Source organism: Erigeron canadensis, chromosome 3, assembly GCF_010389155.1.
Source record: "Erigeron canadensis isolate Cc75 chromosome 3, C_canadensis_v1, whole genome shotgun sequence".
NCBI classification, from domain to species: domain Eukaryota; kingdom Viridiplantae; phylum Streptophyta; class Magnoliopsida; order Asterales; family Asteraceae; genus Erigeron; species Erigeron canadensis.
Window position 1 is genome coordinate 26,506,247 of NC_057763.1, and position 20,325 is coordinate 26,526,571.

General features: G+C 31.9%; 3 protein-coding genes and 2 non-coding genes across 5 annotated transcripts; 1 reads left to right on the plus strand and 4 right to left on the minus strand.

Annotated features, from left to right (window-relative positions):
- Positions 1–793: 793 nt before the first annotated feature.
- Positions 794–2,411, minus strand: LOC122591780. Its single transcript, XM_043764021.1, has 2 exons — positions 2,167–2,411; positions 794–1,698 (listed from the first exon to the last, which is right to left on the minus strand). Exons 1-2 carry the CDS (start codon positions 2,363–2,365, stop codon positions 794–796), a joined length of 1,104 nt encoding a protein of 367 aa, XP_043619956.1. The 5' UTR covers positions 2,366–2,411.
- Positions 2,412–2,625: 214 nt separating this feature from the next.
- On the minus strand, positions 2,626–2,698 carry TRNAR-UCU. Its single transcript has one exon. It is a non-coding gene; the product is annotated as a tRNA-Arg (tRNA).
- Positions 2,699–5,101: 2,403 nt separating this feature from the next.
- TRNAW-CCA lies at positions 5,102–5,173 on the plus strand. Its single transcript has one exon. It is a non-coding gene; the product is annotated as a tRNA-Trp (tRNA).
- A 5,510-nt stretch (positions 5,174–10,683) lies between these two features.
- On the minus strand, positions 10,684–12,142 carry LOC122593874. Its single transcript, XM_043766328.1, has 2 exons — positions 11,726–12,142; positions 10,684–11,200 (listed from the first exon to the last, which is right to left on the minus strand). Exons 1-2 carry the CDS (start codon positions 11,993–11,995, stop codon positions 11,048–11,050), a joined length of 423 nt encoding a protein of 140 aa, XP_043622263.1. The 5' UTR covers positions 11,996–12,142; the 3' UTR covers positions 10,684–11,047.
- Positions 12,143–18,024: 5,882 nt separating this feature from the next.
- LOC122592832 (60S ribosomal protein L3-like) lies at positions 18,025–20,124 on the minus strand. Its single transcript, XM_043765150.1, has 4 exons — positions 19,979–20,124; positions 19,361–19,471; positions 18,487–19,201; positions 18,025–18,393 (listed from the first exon to the last, which is right to left on the minus strand). Exons 1-4 carry the CDS (start codon positions 20,061–20,063, stop codon positions 18,135–18,137), a joined length of 1,170 nt encoding a protein of 389 aa, XP_043621085.1. The 5' UTR covers positions 20,064–20,124; the 3' UTR covers positions 18,025–18,134.
- Positions 20,125–20,325: the final 201 nt, after the last annotated feature.

A 20,325-nucleotide genomic window follows, 5' to 3' on the forward strand; every position in this document is an offset into this window, starting at 1 on the left:
GTAAGACGTTTTCATAGATAAAAAAGTATATTTTTCAACTCTAAATTAACATAGATATATAGAAATAGAACCTTGGTTTGAAGTAAGATTAACCTCAATACAGCACAGAATTAGCCCACCTCAAGATTAGCAAAGGCAGACACCTAATCCCATAATTGCAGCATGGATGCAAAATCTCCTTTACATAACTTGACTATCTATATAAACACCACCCATATTGTCCCTTTGGGGACATCCGATAAACTTGTAACGGTACATAGAAGATAATCACCACCCTTATTCTAAGACTCATGGGGGTCTCTAAACCAGTAATCCTGTGTCTAAGAAAAGCTTGTCATGATCGTGTGCAACCAAAAACGTTATAGGATTTATACATGTAAGCTAAAGAAGCAGTTTAGTGAAAATGAATATATGGAGACATACATTATATGCTCACTTAGGTTTTGTTCCTTTGTTTGCCGGTTACCTTTGTTATAATTCGTCATTGTTTGATAACACCTGTGGCAAGGTTTGGGGATCCTCTTAGTTCAAGTACACACTTGAAAGTCGAAACATTTCAAGACCCGAATAGCAAATATCTCTTGAACAATAATTTCACTTGGACATAAAAACAGTGATGAGTTTCAGAATACGACTCTTTTCATATATGCCATATTAAGCTTTACAGTTAATATATCATTGTTCATATATTTACATTTGTAGGTAATCAACTAACAAACATAGTCAGACTTGGGGCTTATATATATAACCATATTTTCATTCATAACTGAAGAAATGAACCGACGACACCATTTCATGATTCATAGCGTCCTGAAGTAATCCTATGACTTGGAGACACGACATCAGGGCTTGGAGGACTATTGCTTCGGTCATACCTATAATTCCCATAGTAATCATCATAAGGTACTGAACCTCTTTGATAGTGCATTTGTCCCCCTCTATTCCCTCTAACGTTATAAGATGACGGTGAATAATCCATTTGATGCTTGTAATACTCAGACCTTATCCTGCCAATATTCTCGGGTCCAGAAGGAGTCTTGTAAGGATTGCGATCCAACGGTGGTTTTGGAGACATGTGGGGTTGGGAGTGGTGATGAGTATGAAAGTGTGGATGAAAATGGTTCGGTTGTGGTGACTGTGGCAGTTGTTGGTTGGTTTGGTTCGCCGTCACAATCTGGTTCTGGTGGTTTGTTATAGAACTGCAACCAAGATTAGACAAACTAGGTGAACTATGGTTTCTAGTTAATGAACTAGTCTTACCATGAAGACTAGTGTTGACTACTTCAGAGTTTGTAACCGTACTATTTGTTTCAGGCAGTGTTCTAGGGGAAGAACAAGCAGAGGAAATGCTGAAAGTCGTGTGCCTAGTGTTAACCGGGATTTGTCTAAAATTGTTGCATAATGGTGGTGATGTTGGATGAATTGTAATCCCATTGAGGCAATTTATATATCTTTGCTCAAGAGAGTAGTGATCCATTATCGGGCCCAAATGGTTTACTGTAACAACTTGATTCGCAGGAAAAAGGAAGGCCCGAAGTCTTGGTGCTCCTAGCTCTTCGTGTCTATCACATTCGTCAACCATGTGGCGTACATCTTCATCTGATTTTACCGTAACTAATACGTCAAGATCCTCTGGCAGTAACTGATACTTTAAGATCATTTCACCGTCGAACATGCTAGTTAGCTTCTTCTTAAGTTCTATCAATTCAAATTCAAAACAAGAATTACATATCAATCAATTCACAATTAGAACAAAAATGGTTGGTACATTGAATAAAATACAACATGTATGAAAGCATGATGATATATGATACTATTCTTAGTGAAAGGTCAAAATAAAAGTCATAGAGAACTACAAAATTTTCAAAAGTACCTGTACTGTATATTTATCACATGTAAAAAGTGTGTATCTATGTTCATTCACGTGTAAAACGTTATATGGATTCAAATCATAACAGATAAAGTTATAAACCACAAATAAAATGTGTTTTAAAATATATAAACACGACCATCCACATCCTTCGTATACATAAACACAAACGTTAAATATAAATAAAATAAAATCTAAGATCAAAATATTCATATGCATACAAAACCAATATATAAATAAAAATGAAACCATAATTTGATTACAAATATGAGATTTCAAAATGCGTGGACAAATACCTAAAAACGTAATGTCACGTAACACAGAGATTACTCGTGTTTCCCCTCCAACGTATTTGAGATGGCCGTCGGTGGGACGAGGGAGGATCTTGCCACCATGGCTACATAGGAATTTGACACGATTTCTGGGTGTCGCCGGTGTCGATCCGGCGGTGGAACTCGGTGATACCGATTCGACATCACCGCCAATGATCGACATTTATTTATGTTTTTTGTTACAAATTTTTATATATATGCGTACTTGTTGTGTATATATGTAGAATGTGTCAAATAAAAATATTGGGAGATCAGAAAAATTTTATGTGATGTTTGGATTAAGAAATGTAACTTATTATATATCTAGATGGTTTTTGTATGTACGTAATATAAATCTACAGTTACTAAATATGAATGAACTCGCCATTCGTAACTGATCTGATCAAGAGTAAAAGGTTAAAAAAAGTAAAATTTAATTGTAAGCACGCCCAGTGGGACTCGAACCCACAATCGCCTGATTAGAAGTCAGACGCCTTATCCATTAGGCCATGGGCGCCATTTGATCTTTTTTGAACCGTTGTAAAGTATTAACTAAGGTCTCATTTTTTTTAATAGTGTATTAAGCAACTAAATGTATAATTAATATTTGTTGTATTAAAAATAAAATAAGCAATTAATGGTTATTTTTGTTTATTGAGTAAAAAAAGAAAACATAAAATTTGACTGAATATATTAAGTTGTTGATTATTAAGGCTGTTAAGTAAAAAAAGAAAAATAGGCCTAAACCTACTACATTATACCGTATCCGACCATTAAATGATATATGCCGGGATTTGAACCCATAAGTTCACAACCATCGTTTTTAGGTTGCAAGTCACTTGTACACGGATAATATATGTCACTACAAAAAGAAAATTCATTTATTCACACTTGCTTTTTACAAGTGTGCATAAATTGCTTAATTTATTCACATTTTAACAAAATGTAAAAGGTATTCACTTATAAAAGTGTAAGCTAATTTGAAAATTATACTTTTTTCACACTTATATATGTAAAAAAGAAAATTCACACTTTTTAGCGTGTGAAAGTATATTGATCGTTCGCACTTAGAAGTGTGAGGATTAATTGGTAACACTAAATTTCTTCACACAAGAAAAGTGTAAAGAATTTAGGTGTTATAATTTTTAAATGTGAATATGTTTGAAATTTGTTCACACTTTTAAATGTGAACTTTTTCTTTCCACATATATAAGTGTGGAAAAATTATAAATTTTAAAAGTTTTCATACTTTTAAATCTTTATATTTTTTAAATATTTTTAAATGTGAACAAATTAATAAGTTTTCTCATATTTTTAAAAAGTAAGTGTGAATAAATAATATTTTTTTAGTGTATAGTTTGTACCAAATAACACATTTGTATATTGATCGTTCACAATATTTTGTCATTTTGTGCCTTTTACATTGGTAGTTTAAGTGTTAGTAGTGGTTAACATCTTTATAGAATGGTTGTTAACTTTACAAACATAAGAAAGTTGTTGTTCATGGAATGGTAGTCAGTGATAATTAGACCCTTTATATAAGATCATCCGTTTCATAATCAAAAAACAACAAATAATTCTATTTTAGCTATGGATTAAGTAGATTAGATTGATTTGTTTAACCATGTTAACAATATGTTTCTTTTTCCCTAAATTTTTAACTACCATTTCCAAACACGATATGTGATATGTCTACATACACATAATTATCTATTCATTATTTAGCTTTTAAGTACTCTGTAAACATATGTTAGCTAAAATCATACATGTAGGATTAGGATATTAACCTAGGTTAAATAAAACAAGGTTTTGGGCTAATTATCTATTCATTATTCTTGATTCTTTTTTTTTTTAACAGTTAGTCAGTATTCGACATCAGGGAACACCTCACCGTATAATGGTGAAGCCATGCACTTACTCTAGATTACGAGATGTAGACCATAAGCCGTTACAGGTGATTCAGGGAAAAAACCCACAGACTTGTCACTCCTAATTCGTATATTATTTCTTGTTTTTTGGTTACATGTCATCAAGGGTATAAGGGTTATTCGTAGAAATGTTTTTTCAAAGTTTATATTGCCTTTATGGTTCTTGGTTGCACCTTATATACAGATATACTCGATCAGATCCACACCACATTGAAGGCCACGATGTGGATCCCGGCCCATTCTAATGAATGGCCCAAACGGGTCAAGTAAACAAACTAGCAAAGTTAAGAAAAGAACGGGTCAAAAGTCATTTAATGTGTATCGTATTTTCATTCAGAAGACTTTGAGGCAATTTGTTAAAATTTAGTTTGTGCAACTCAAAGGAAAATCACATTCACTATATCTAGAAGTCCATGCGTCTTTAAAAAGGTTGACAATTTTCGTGTCTCCCCGAAGTCGTCCAACTGGAAGACAATCCACATGGAAACTTGGCCCACGAATCGACTATACGACCATTTATACTACGAAAAAGATCAATGGAAGTTGGTAGCACGTATTTTTCCCACGTGTGCACCAGTATATTAAGAAAACGCACTTTCTCATAGAGTCATGGGTTCAAGAAAGTTCTTTTCTTACCGTTGAGCAAGAATCGCCGGTGTGTTGGTTTGTTTCGAGTGCTAGACTCGTTATCGAGTACCGAATGTTGTGATCATTGATCGAAAAGTTGTAAAAGTAGCCGTTTTATGAGTTCACTTAGCCAAATAACGACTTATGTTCTAGGTCGTGGGTCTCATTTTCCAGCAAATTTGGTTTTCATTGTTCAGTTCGGTCCGGGCCAAGTTTAGCCGATCTTTTCCCTTATTCCATTGCTCATATATTTGTTTGGTAAAATTATGACACCGTGAATCATATCTGTAATCACAAAATGACTTCAACTTATGTTTTTTCTAATAGTTGCAATATAAATTACATGGATAAGAAACCAAACAAAGGGATCCGTGGCGCAATGGTAGCGCGTCTGACTCCAGATCAGAAGGTTGCGTGTTCGATTCACGTCGGGTTCAAACCCCTTAAACAACTCCCTCACTTTTTCATTCTTTGTTTAGAATACAAAAACAACTTTTGTATTTCATTTATGACTTTCACTTTGTGTTCTTTTAATATGAAAAGCAGCACGTTCCTTGTATTTGTTTCTTGAATCTTGATGCATACTAACTACATATTTTGTTTGTTGACTAGAAAGTTTATAACGCTAGTATTTTAGCTACATTCTCGAATCTCGATACAATTATTTCATGCTATGTTTAATTTGTAGTTAAATGTTTAATATTTTGGTCGACGGAATTTAATATTGTTGTTTTTTTCTTATGTTTATAATCCGTTGACAAAAAGTGTTTACATTAGCATATATGCTAGAATTGTAACATTAGGTTTTTTTCTTTCTAGAGTGGGTGAATTCCATTACCTGTCTTGTTAGATTAACTGACTCATTGATAGATTTTCTTGACTCAATTTTCTTTGTGTTAGATTTACCGACTCATTGTTAGATTGAGTTTTCTTTTCCTTCTTGATTCATATGACAAATTTTAGATTGTATTTTACTAATAACAGAACTTAAGATATCAATAATATACATAAAAATTGATACCTTATATATGAAAAGTCCACCCGCTAAATTTAACTAAAAAAAAAAAATACCGTTGATCATGCACGTTAAAGAGATAACGAGTTGTCATTAAAAAAAACTTATAAATCTTATCTTAGTTTATAATAAAAGGCAACTGACTAAACTTCAATTGGCCAATCACAACTCTCAATTTTGCAAATTTAGTTTATTAAGCATGTAATTAAATTATATACAACCCATTTAATAAATTATATTAAAGCCGTATGTTAATAGATAAAAAATTAAACCTCCTTTAGAACAAATATCTCAAACTAAAAAAATTTACAATCCCATTACAATTCTAAGTTATAGATAAATGTTATAATAAAATAACTTTATCCTTGTCGAAGCAATCAAATCCAAACTTTTTCTACGAACAAAGATCCAAAACTAATAGATTTTAAATACAATTGTAATTTGAAAATAACAGAAAAATATTATTAATATTAAATAACTTTGCATATACGTGTATTTATAATACATTTATAGAAGAAAAGAAAATTAATATAGTTTTTCTAAATACATCTACAATTTATCTATCCACTACTCCTTTATAATGATTATTCGCCCTTTTATTTTAGGAAAGAGTTAAAAAATAGTTAGATGGTGTAACAACCGTCAAGTTTAATTTCAAGGTTAGACTTGAACATTTTTGTGTTTTATACGAGACTAGTACTTTAAAACCTAGCACATGTCATTTTTAGTCATGTAATGCCTAAACTGTCATATGTTTTACAAAATGCCATCATCAAATATTAATAAGTAATTATGAACTTAAGACTTATAATTAAATACATTAATAACCTTTATATTTATTTAAGTATAATAGTTATACACTTAAACTTACATTAGAAGTCTATTAGTATTTAATTAACATTTTAATTATAGTTTAAACATAAATTAGTGTTATAAATAGGCTATTAGTGTTATGGGGTGTCATTAGACACATGTCTACTTATAAGACATGTGTCTCCCTATGACTAAATTCTAGTCGTTGATCATCAAATTAAGTTAACACCTGTCAAATGGAGAAAAAAAAAAACTTGTTAAAATTTAGTCATCAATTTAACTAACTACGTTAGTTAGCAGATCATGTTCCATTGCAAAAAGAAACACATACAAAGTTTTATCACCTTCTTCTATTTTCTAAGCTAAAACAGAATCATGGCCAAATTGAAACCCCTTTAATGATCATGCATATTATTATGATTTTGTAACAAAGAATTTTCACTCTAGTTTTGATTGTCACCAATACTAATAATAATAATAATCATCATAATAATTAATAACCAATGATTTTCCATTCTGGTTTAGACATTAGTAAAGGGAGATAATAACTTATTACTTGCTACTAGATATTTGAAGATCATCTCGTTCTACAATCACGCACCGTTTTTGTCATAAACAAAACTAGATTTCAGCCCATCTTTGGTCTTGAAGTTTACAGCCGATTGGTAAGATTGATAACATTCTAAGTTCATCTTTTACTTCACATTATTTTAATCACCAGATATGTTGTATCATTATTATGATAGAATTTAATTAGTACAGGAGCCTTATACTTATAATATTATTAGCACTCTTAAATTTAAATGAACAAAAGATGGAGTCAATCACTATACTATTATCATTTTAGTTCTTGCACTCACATAATACATCATGAATTTAGTAGGCTAAATAACAAGTGAGTTCCAAATACTGACTTTAAATGGACTATTGCAGATTAAACTTAACTTTTGTAGGCTATAACTATATAGTTTGTAAATACTTAATAAGCCATTTCAAGCTTTAATTAAATCTGAAATCTTAGAAGACACTAATAGATATCTAAATATGTGTGAATTCATGTCGTTATTTCTACCTTAAGTTGGTCTCATTATAGTCTCCGTAACCTCGACAAGGAGCTGATGGAGATGACAACATCAGTAAGCTAGTGATGTCCAATATATTCGAGTTGATCAGGTATAGTAGAGTCGTTCAAAACTAGTGACGACCAACTTCATAGTATCGCAACAGCCCCTAAGTAGTATCGTCTGGTCTAAGAAGTTGTGCAAGTAATTAGTGTTAACAAAAAGCTTTTGAGTCTAGCTCAATGTCGTAACTATTCTACTTCAATATACAACTATATTCCGAGTCAAGCTCGATTTAACATTTTGATCTTACTCGTTATGAGTTCATGATGTACGTTAAATATATCCTATCTGGAGTCTCATGTCCATGAGTTCGAGATATGTATTTTGTTTAAGGGCAAAGTAATGTGATAGCTAGCCTAATGAACGTGTGATATGTGACATAAAACATGGCAGTTGCTATACAACACTATCAATCCATATACAACATTATCAAGTCAATTAAATTGTTTATTATATGTTAACATAAGACTTGAAAAGATAATCATATAATAAACACATCATGGCATTTAGAAAAGACATAATTTCTAGGCACATGACTTTAGCGTGAGACTTAGTTCTCATTTGCATATTTTTGTGCGTGGGATTAGACGTTCGTGGACAGTAACCTCTCGTTTACTCGTGCTTTATCCGTTAGAAGTTTATCTAAGATGAGTTCATATCCCTTTTTAATTTACAGCTTTCTAAATTCGGGGTGAAAGGCATGATTTATTTAATTAAATCTTGGTTGATCATAATTGTATATATTTAATATTTTTAGACTTATCTATATTTTTGTTGAACTCATAGACATATTTTAAGCTTTTGAGCTTGTTATACACTTTTAGACATATTTTGTATACTTGTACGTTATTGCATGAGTTCTAACACTTTAAGTCCCTGAGACATTCACATTACTATTAACTTTATGCCATAGATATTATGGGATAGTGCTATCTAGGGTCAGACCAGCCCTCATCCACACTGCTCAGTGGGTGCATGGTATCTTTAGATCCTATTAATACGATGTTAGAGTATGAATCCTCATAGGGCACAGTCGGTCAAGCGGTTTAGTAATGGCCTCATTGCAATTGACAGCTCAAGAATACTAAATGTCTTAGACTTAATCAACCAATTATATTAATTAAGTACATTGACTAAGCATATTCTTATAAACAAGTTGACATGGAACCTGAAAACCTATGGACTCACTCAACTATTTTTAGTTGATTCCATTTTTATTTGCGTGTCTTTCAGGAAATCGTTAGTAAGGTCAACTCTCGAGAAGACGTTTCAGACTTGTACCTCGTCAAGATACATTGTTCTCTAGATCATTGTATAGTCTTTTGGTATGTTTTAGATCATGTATCTTGTCTATTTTAGTCTTTTGTTATGGGACTTTCTGGTACAATGTAATCCTCCTTTTGTACTTCTTGTAATATAATGGCATGTTATGATCTATTGACTTGTGCTATGTACTATACATCTGTTGCATCCTATATTCCGCCTTAGCGGGGTGTCACAGATGGGAAATTATTAGATTGCCCTTAATAAACAACCCTTAAGGAAAGAGTTATTAGATATTACCAAAATTACCCTTAATGAATTAATTTACACTTTAAACCCTTATCTTCTAATATATCACCATCACCATTGTATTAACTTACACAATTAGACCACTCAACACCAATTGTCGATGTCATCGATCACCATCCGTCACCGACACTACTAAACCACCGTCATTATCACCGTCACTGCCGCTGCATTGTGCGGGTACAATGCTAGTACTATCTTATAATAATTATCACTTTCTTTCTCATAAAGTGTTAGATGCAAAATTACCACTTTACACTTGATTAATTAATTTATATCATCAATCCCTTATCTTTTAAAATATCTTCACTATATTTTTACATTAATTACTTACACCCACCACCAACAATAGTTCGTCACCACCACGACCGCCGTCACCATCACCAGTCGTCGTCATAACCAAACAGCCGCCACATCGTACGGGTACAATGCTAGTATGTATCAGTATAAGTCCTCAGACCCAATGGATAAGTCCTCCAACCATTGGTATCAACCTATTCGGAAGGTTTTCTTCCAAAAAGTTTTTTCATCACCATTAGAGATGACTTAAAAGATAGAGATTATGTTACAAAGTATCAATTATTAACTTGCATATATCAATTAGATGTAGTAAAAGAAAACATTTTTAGTTTATATAGAAAACATCAAATCTTTAGAATACAATTAAGAGACTCATACTACAAGCAATACCATCAAGTTTTGAAATTACATTATTTATATTTAATTTATCGATTTGTTCTTTCATAATTTTAATTATATTATTTATATTTGAACTTACTGATTTGTTCTTCACAGTTTTTTTTAGTTACATCTACTTAATTATCTGTAATATGTCATAAACAATTCGTGTATTTGACACAGGTCTAAATCTATCTTTATCATTATATATACCAAAAGACCACTGACATAATAGCTTATTAACCAATCAAAAAGCTCAATTTTATCAAATTAAACATTGATGATGTCATAATTAATATTAATTAAAAAATTTAACAAAACTCTCAAAAAATTATATATTAGATCCTATTCCAATGTACAGTCATCATCTACGAATAGTTGTATGTTGCAATCTCTAAGGTTAAGTCAAAAAAGGGTTTCAAGGTGCTAATATGTGACAAAGATGAGAATACAAAAAACACTACAACATTGAATTAACGTCTTACTATCTAAACTTCCAATATTGTAAAAAATGAAAGAGGATACATGCTTCTAATGTTTAAACTGTTAATGAAGGGGGATACATGCTTCTTAAGATCTAAACTTCGAGGATTCTTTTTGGGCTAAGTTTTCTATTTAAATTTATAAGACTTTTTTGCTTGCATATGATAATAATCTAATCTTTATAATATTGTAAACTCGTGTATCTAACACGGGTCTAAAATCTAGTTTTTTTTGGCCAAATAAAAGCCATGTACGATGATAGATAGAAATGTCAACATATAAACGGTATTATTGCCAATTTGCCATCACATATAAATTCCATTACAAAAATAATAAGGACAAACGAAACATGTAAAGCAACCATATATTTGATTTATCTGATGATACTTTCTTCGTCCGTTCATTTTCTCATTCCACTCTACCCGACCAAACGAACATTTATAAGATTGTATGTATGCTTCGTGTCGGGTTCAATTCGCTCAAAATTCCAATCACAAGTTTTTTGAACGATATCCAAACGACGCATAAATGCTAGTGTTGAAATACAAAGATTCCACATAGGTAAAGGTAAGTCGATCGATCATCTTGAGACAAATTTTAAGAGAAAAATGTATAAAAAACAGCATAGATTAACTAATATTATGGACTAAATCGTGTTGAGAATGTGAAGGCCAATATACACCTTCCCTTGAACAAGGTAGAGGTGTTGGATGTGCAATGTACGTTGGGTACTTATCTCCCGGCATCAATACCGATATATCTGATTCATTTTCCATTTGTACCTATAAAAACCGGATGTTTTAGTGACTTGTGTCATCAAAAAGTAATTCTAAAATAATACTTCAATCCGTCTCAATATTTGTGCATTAGATAAAAACATATAGTCTAAAAAATATATTTATTACAGCTTTGATGTTTGCAAAAACCACAAGACAATTTTATGACTTTTTAATATATGTATGTTTTACTAGTAATTTAATATTTTACTAGTAATTTAATATTGAATGCTAATTAACTCGATATCGGTACAATACTTTCATCCTAATTTAATATTTTACGTACTAAATAGTATGAGTAATTTTGATACGGGTAACATAATAGAGCTAAACAATTTCAACTACTATTCTAGTAGTGGACATCGATTTTGTGACAATCCAAAAAGAAAAAAATGAACCAATAATTTAGGTTGGAAGTAGTAATAAACTGTTTCAAACTTTCAATTGTAACCCTGACCAAGAAAATAAAAAAAAGAATACAAAAAGTTTGAAACAGTTTGAAAGTTTGCCATTCAAAAAAAAAAAACTTACATGTGAGGGTTGCGCATCTATGAGCTTGTGAATCGATCTTGGCTCATGTAGTCGTTGGATGGATCGTTGAGTAAAGCGAAATGAAGCATTTGGTTTGAAGAGTTGCTCTAAAATGGCTATGATAAGAAACATGGATATCAAGACCGCAGTGGCAACAAAACCCAAAGAAATCGACATCCCATAAGTCTTCCACATACCTTCATTTTCTTCGTGCGATGGAGTTCCTTTCAAGTTCACATGGTTTGATTTTTCGGTATCGAACTCGTCCATGGTTGTGTAGGTTTACTACTCTTTGAAGGAAGGGAGAAGCTAATAGAGAAGGACTAATATGTTCACTCTAACTCAAATACTTTCACTTCCTTATGAGCAAATAATATAGTGCTCATCTAATATATCGACATAATTGGTTATCATGGCAAATATGGTTAGAACATCATGTAATTGACACTTTAAAACACGTATTTTCATGGTCCTTTTGGACATATGTTTATTTTAAAACTTAAGCATTTTAAATACATGAAACTGTTTTTCCTGGCTATATATTATCATATAGAATTAAAATATTTAATAGGTAGTCAAGTACAATATTTTTATAACTCTGTATATTTCATAGCATAAAAATTAATTTTTTCTTTAAACTGAAAAGATATGATTATCCTGGTTAGAATAAAATAAAAAATATTGGATATTGTGATATTGACTATTGAGTGTTCAATTATATTTATTGTTTGCAATAAAAGAATTTTTAGAACTTATAGCCAGCAAAATCTTATAAATGTTTAGTAGTAAAATCTATAACATTTTACATATGTATTAATATGGTTAAAGGTCTAGAGATATACGTAACTTGTACTTTTTTTATTATGTTAAATAAAAAATTTCATTCGGTTCATTTAATAAACCTGCAAAATTGAATGAATAGTATTATCAACTGACTGAATATTGATGTGGGGGTCTCTTATTGTGTCACGTCTCAGATGTCAGATAGTACCCTTTCTAGTTTAAGTTACTGAAAAATAGCGTGCCTTTAAAAATAATAGAGAATACAACGTAATGTGAAATTAGTGACCTTTCGCGTTTTTAATGGTTTTCTTATTAAGTTACTAATTAAATAATTCGGGTATTTTAATACAAGTTTTGCTAATTGATATGTCCATTTATATGCATATTCCCATATCGTTTCTAAGTCGTTTTAAGCTTAATTATGTGCAATTTACATGTATATTCGATGCTTTGATGGTATTGTTAGTGGTGTAGGCTTAGAACAGGTGAAATGGTTAGAAACAGCTTTCGGATGATTAGAAGATGCACTAGGATGGTTCATGGACGCATACGAGTGAAGACGGAATGGAAACTACAAGTTTTGGCTGAAAACAGAGCAGGTGCGTCACACCTGGTAGAGTGGTGCGGAACATTTTCTTCTCAGAAAGTTGGAAGATGTTAGAAAGCAGGGAGGTGCGGCGCACCAACCCTGTGGTGCGTCGCATATCGGGTAGGAATGATTTTTGGAAACAAGGCCAGGTGCGCCGCACCTGAAGCTTGGTGTGTCGCACCTGTAGGTCGGTTTGTGAAGACTTTTTGTAAACTCTATAAATACAAGACCATAACCCTCCCATTCGATATACAATCACTTCTAGTCGATTTTAGGGTTCTTTGGGGCTATTCTCAGCAGCTTTTTCGTCCATCAAGGTCTAAGGGTTGTTCGTGAGCTTCAAGGCATTCGGTTGTCGATTTTCTTAGCGTTTACTTGTTTTCTACACATTGGTACAATACGTTCTTCTATATTTTTACTTTTTGTGCTTTGTTTATGATTATGAGTAGCTAAATAAATCGTCATCCACTGAGATAAAGTGATACATTGAATAATGGTTGCATAATCTTTTGAATTCAAGTTGATTTGATTTAACGTTGTGTCGTAATCTTAGCTTATTAATTCTTTGTTATTTAACTCTTGATTGCTGATAGTTTTTGCATGATCTTAGTGGTAACTTAGGTTGTGTAGAAGTTATTTTGATTGCTTGGTTAGAAGCAATTATTTTTATGACGGGTACGGTAGAAAGTAATTAATAGTTAATAAGGGTTAACGGGCTAATGGTTGGGTACAATCAATAGACACAATTGTTATCTAAATAACCAAAACAATTAGTTGGCTAGGAAAGTTATGAAAGACGTCTTGGGGTACCGGTCTTAGTAATGGAACTAGTTAATTAAGGGAATTGAATAAAGTAACGAACTTGACGGGTACGGGGTGAGTCTTTGTTTAGTTCTCGGTTATAAATCAACATATTTGAATTGGTTTTTCAATTATATGCAACCTAAATAATGTGTATCATGGAGTCGAAGTGGATGATCTTCTCATCCTATTTGATTTAAAACAATTTTTCTTTTCGAAAAATTCTTAGGAATTTCTAACTCTTTCAATCTACTAACTTTTAATATAAACACCAAGATGACGTGGTGTCTTTAAAAACCAAACTCTTTTTAACTACTTAAAACTCGCTAGCTCTTTGTAGTCTCCGTGGAACGAACCTTTACTTACTTTAATCTATATTGCATACGAACGGGTCCACTGCCCGATTGTGTGTGGTATTCGATTCGGAGTATTTTTAAGGATTTTAATTTAACTAGATTTTCACACATCACTAATCAATAATCAATAATTGGTTTCTAAATTAGATTAAATTATACAACAGTCAAAAGGGGGGAAAAATGAATTATAATGTCATGGTTTTTAAGAGCATCCACAATGGAAGGTTTTTCAAAAGCTTTTTATGAAAGACTAATTTGTAAAAAGCTTTTGCTCCAATGGATCAAGTCTTTAAAAAGCTTTAAATTCTTTAATAAACATTAAATTAAATAAGAGAGAGAGTGTAATGACTTGAGGAATTATAAGTCATTAAGAAAAAACTTTTACTTATAATTAAAAAAAACTTTTAGTTTGAATAAAAAGCTTGATAGAATAGTAAAAAGCTTTTGAAAAAACCTCTCCATTGGAGATACTCTTATAACCTTTGTAGGAAAGAGTATGAGGTTGACACATCAGATTTTAGTTCAAAAAAACTTTTAGAAACAATTCTCTTTTATTTATATAAAAGATTTTGCAATTTTTTAAAACATTTTTGTATGATGTCATTTGCGTCACTCATGTAACTATTATTTTTGCTATTATTATCATTATTATTATTAAAAAATTTTGGGTTTACAAGAAATTAATGTGAAACCGAGATATAAGAAATAATTATTTTTATTATTATTATTATTATTATTATTATTATTATTATTATTATTATGAATTACTCGTGTTATTTATTGGAGAGCCATAACTGGAGTATCCTGTTGGGGCTTTTTAAAAGTAATACAAATCTTTACTTTTTCTCGTCTCATTCACAATGGAAATGGACACTATTCATGCTTTCGGTGCGGGTTGAACCGGATCTAAAAGATTATGTTTGATTATTTATTTTGATATAGTTATTTAGCAAAGACATAATATATTCTTTCATTACCAATATACATTTGATCCATCAAATCTGAACATCAACATAATCCTCCCACTAATACAAGTGAAAGCTGCCATAAAAGTTAAGGCTGCTCCAATAACACTAGTACTAGTACTTATTTATAATAATCACTTTCTTTAATTTTAAATAAAGACAATACCTTTACTTTTAATGTAAAAACATTATACCTTTTTTATGATATATAGGTTTTTATCATACATAATCATACCATAAACAGTTTAGAGGATTTTCAGCTAAGTTTAATTCATGTTGGATTTTAAATATATTGAAATGAAAGTTTTAAAAAATCTTAAACTTCTGAAATCACTTGGCAAACCAAATTTTTTTTTTTTGTCTTTCAAAAGAAAGAAGTTAATTTAAAAAGACTTATTCTTATTGTATTGAGTGGAATTTTCAAAAATTTAATGCCTTGATATGTAAGTGACTAAAAAATTATAAATAGAATAAGAAATAAACATTAATGTCTATAAAAGACAAATCCCATGAATTTGTCATGTGTTACAAAAACATATGTATTTGACTTTGACTAAAAATAAATAAAAATGATAATATGTATTTGCCATGGTGTCTTTGTTATGCCATGTGTTACAAAAACATATACATAAATCTGTTTTTAATCGAATACCGTAACCAATATCAAATTTTCAAGACCCACTAAATAAACAAACATGAACTAAAGCCCACCATCACTCCCATCAAATTTTTGGCGTCTTCATACCACAATCAGCGGAAATAAAATCAACAAATAGGGTTGAAATTTAGATTCATAAATCATAGTCATAGCACATAATCACTATCATAGATCTATAAATCATATATAAGATCTATCGTCGCCGGAGAAGAAAACAAAATACCACAAAAACTCGTCGGAAAACTGTATAACTTTGTATGTGATGATGTTTCAATTTCAAAGTGGAATTGATATTTGTAAAGATGAAAGTAAGGAGATTTAGTTGGTGGGGAAATTCGATTGGTATTAAAATTCATATGTGATGAATCGGAGGTGAGTATAACTTTCGTCAGATGTTCGTCAGATCTGACGCCGGGAAACATAGAGGAATGTCCGTTGATGATAGGTTTTAAAGATGAATTCGTCGCCGGAGATGATGAACATAGACGGCCAATGAGTTGGAAATCGTAAAGCGACGATGCTTACAACGCAATCGGGATACATAGTCGTAAATAATCAATTGTGAATTTTGTGGAAATAATTAATAAAAGAATTATACATAGTCGTAAATATTAGTCAACGCATCAGTTTTATTTTTTCAAGTGTAGTCAAATGCCACGTAAGCAAAACTGATGATGTGGCAGTGGTGACGTGGCATTTAACGGAAGACTGTTGTTAAAAACTAACGACGTTCTCTTTATTGCAAAATTTTTAAAATATGATCCTCTAAATAGACGAAAATTAAATAGGTTCCCTTTAGTAGAAAATTTGTGTAAAGAGATTACCTTTTTATGGATTTTTCCCTTTTTGTAACTAGATGTTTGGCGAGTCACAAAAATGTCTAGTTATTTGTGTTTCCTTGGTTGTTGCACGTATGGATATTGTTTATTCGATCTCCAGATCGGCTGCTTTTATTTGTTTGATCAATATAACATGAACCAGGCGGATAATACATATTCATATTATAATTTGTACAATCTGCTTTAAAAGTTTATAGTGTGGTAAACCTAATAGATGATATAGTAATTTTCTCCCTTCTAAAGCACAATGGTTGAAATACAAGATGAAAATTGAAAAATCAAGAACATGTAAGGGCTCATTTGGTTCACATAATGTTTTTTGAAGAAACTGAATCTCTTAAAAGAATTGGAATCTGAAGAAATGAAATTTGATAGAAATTTTTTGAGAATTCAAGTGACGGAATTCCTTCATCCCTAAGGAATGGAGATTCCATCAAATGATGGAATGTTTACATTTGTACGGAATAAGATTATTCTTTCTTTGAAGGACCAAAACGCACTAAAATATGAAATTTAATTTCAATTACATTAAATTTCATCAAATTCTATAAAACAAACGTAACAGTCACATTGATGTGTGAGTAATAACACAGCCATATCCATTCTAAGTTCAGGGATCCAAATCAGATAGAAAAATGATAAATCACAAAATTTCTTTCCCTAAAACCACTAATAATCAATTAATCATCGTGCCAATCTCCTTCAACCATTTAATATGTTATGTACTTAAGACTAATACTGGATCTAATAGTTGCTTTCTTCAAATTGGTTTTAGACTTCAAATGGCTAAGTACCTACAGGCTGGCCTCAATGTGAGTAATAACACAGCCATATCCATTCTAAGTTCAGGGATCCAAATCAGATAGAAAAATGATAAATCACAAAATTTCTTTCCCTAAAACCACTAATAATCAATTAATCATCGTGCCAATCTCCTTCAACCATTTAATATGTTATGTACTTAAGACTAATACTGGATCTAATAGTTGCTTTCTTCAAATTGGTTTTAGACTTCAAATGGCTAAGTACCTACAGGCTGGCTTTGCATACAGTGATACAGGTCCCCGCCCATTCACAACACAAGTATTGTAAAACCTATAGGCATGTCAAGTATGTTATATTTCATCAATGCACGCTTATTTAAGTCTAATTCTATGTTATATGACTATGCTTTACTGCTGTAGGTTAGCTAATTACCCAGTGTATAACAATGCAAATGAACACGATTTAAATACCAGTATTAAAAAAACTGGCAATTTCAACAATAGAACCAGAATAAAAATATTTTTTTAAAAAAAGAGCAAGAACTAAATCTCAAAGAAAAATTTCTCAAATCAACAAAATGTATGGCATGATAAGGTGCTTGAAAATAAAAAGTTTTGTAAAGAAAAGCAAAAAACAGTAACTCGTTTGAATACTCAAGCTTTAACTCGTCCGTAGAACTTGGCCTTCTCATCGGCAGTCTGGAAACGACCATGACCAAACTTGGATGAGGTATCAATGAACTTCAGTTTAATATCCTCCAAAGCAAGTCTTGATGTCTGGTTCAGCAACGACTGTCTCAAGGTCACCACACGTTTCTTTGGTCCCACACAGCAGCCCTTAATCATCAGAAAATCATCTTTCACCACCCCATAATGAGGGAAACCTCCCATTGGAGTTATATCTTTCTCAGTCCTTAAACATTAAAGCATCAATTATTAGGGCCTTATGATATACGGGTATAACACAAAATATTACAGTTTCAATTAAATGAAAGTTGGTTTATACCTGTCAAATTCAGTAAGAGCGGAATGAGATTCCTGACCAGCCTTGCCGAGTTTATAAATCTTCTTATTCATTTCAGTCCTGTGATGGTATCCATTCTGACCAGCTCTTGCAACAGTATAGGAAACTCTGGCTGGATGCCATGCTCCAATACAAGCAACCTTACGAAGCCCACGATGAGTCTTGCGAGGCAGACGGGTGACACCCCATCGGGTGACAACACCTTCATAACCCTTGCCTTTAGTAACACCAATGATGTCAATCATTTCATCTTTCTGGAAAACAGCATCAATAGGGATCTGCTTCTCAAAGAAACCGTAGCCAAAATCAACTTTTTGTGCCACATCACCACCATTCACTTGAATCTCCATCAGGTGAGCCTTTTTTTGCTTCAGACCTTTCATTTTTCGGATCTGTGTGTGGGCCAACACACGAATAACATTGCAGTACTTTTTCATTTTCTCAAGCTGTGACTGGATATCCTTCTTTCCAGCTTCGGTTTCATACTTTGCTGAGTACTTCTTGAAGGCACACTTCTTTGACTTGCACCAATTCTTGTAGAATCTCCTTTTAACATCCTCACTAAGATGTTGTGCCCAGACAGTACCCAGACTGCGGAGGCCACGTGGAGTCTTGACATAACCGACCAACCCAACAGCTACCATTGGGGGTGTCTCGATGATTGTCACTGCTTCGCATGTTTCCTTCTTGTGGAGTTCTGAGAAGAAAAATAGAGTCTTAAAATATAGGAACATAAAGATGATCTATATAAAGTGTTATTTAAATATATAAAGATGATCTATTGGCTTATCTCTTTTCTAATTACAAAGAAAAAATATCACTGATTAATAATAGAAATAAAGTGGATAATACTCACTTGACCCAGGCTTTTCGACTTCTCTAACAATGTGCGTCATCCCAGCTTTGTACCCCAAGAAAGCAGTTAGACTACATGGTTTGGTGGGATTATCTTTGGGGAAGGCCTTCACTGCATAATCATAATAAGTAAAGCGTAAGGAGAGAGTAAAAACAAGATATTTAACCAAGAATACCAACAGAAACTAAAGAGAGTTCAATGTTGAAAATAGTTACAATTTACAGAAAACCAAATGTAATCCATTGAAACATCACTAACAGATATGATTGATTAAAATATGAATTTTTAAAAAGGCAACATAAATGTAACCCTGCTTTTAAAAAATGTGGATTTCGAAATAACTTAATTTAAACATAAAACGTTTAACAAAATACAGAAGCGACATTTAAAAATCCCATTTGATTCCATATAAACTATAACAAATGTTTCAAAAGGTGTGACCAACAATACAATCACAATAACCCAACTGAAATCCACAGTAAACTATGTAAAAATGACTAAAGAAGGCTTTTAAATCAGTTATAACAAAGTAACAAACAGAGTGAATATTTTGACCAAAACAAGATCATACAAAAGTTCAGTCCTAATATCACTAAAAAAGTAACTGAATATCTAAACCTTTTCCCCTGTGACGAGCAGCTCTTTTCCGAGGAAGAAACCCCAGAGATCCATGTCTTGGATGCTCAAACTTACGATGAGACATGATACTTGGTTTGCTATAAACCTGCAAAACTCATTAATTTCATATACACATATGGCAAATAAAACACATCAATCTTAACACATCAATACTAGCTTTTACAAAAGCTGCATAACCGGCAAATGAACAAGATTACACGTCCATAGACAATAAGACAAAACTCAGAAAAATCGACATATATACCAAATGACATAAATATGAAATTAAGTCAATTCTCAAGCTCATTAAACTCATATCCCCATATAGCAAATATATTTCATCAATC

What these genes read in the sequence shown, in the direction of transcription:
- LOC122593874 (XM_043766328.1), bottom strand. Translation starts at nt 11,995, where the DNA reads ATGGACGAGTTCGATACCGAAAAATCAAACCATGTGAACTTGAAAGGA. An exon ending in TAGATGCGCAACCCTCACAT is followed by an intron (nt 11,201 to 11,725) that starts GTAAGTTTTTTT and finishes CGGTTTTTATAG; the next exon opens with GTACAAATGGAAAATGAATC.
- LOC122592832 (XM_043765150.1), bottom strand. Translation starts at nt 20,063, where the DNA reads ATGTCTCATCGTAAGTTTGAGCATCCAAGACATGGATCTCTGGGGTTT. An exon ending in AGTCGAAAAGCCTGGGTCAA is followed by an intron (nt 19,202 to 19,360) that starts GTGAGTATTATC and finishes TTTTCTTCTCAG; the next exon opens with AACTCCACAAGAAGGAAACA. An exon ending in GCTCTTACTGAATTTGACAG is followed by an intron (nt 18,394 to 18,486) that starts GTATAAACCAAC and finishes TTAATGTTTAAG; the next exon opens with GACTGAGAAAGATATAACTC.
- LOC122591780 (XM_043764021.1), bottom strand. Translation starts at nt 2,365, where the DNA reads ATGTCGATCATTGGCGGTGATGTCGAATCGGTATCACCGAGTTCCACC. An exon ending in ACGTGACATTACGTTTTTAG is followed by an intron (nt 1,699 to 2,166) that starts GTATTTGTCCAC and finishes TTGAATTGATAG; the next exon opens with AACTTAAGAAGAAGCTAACT.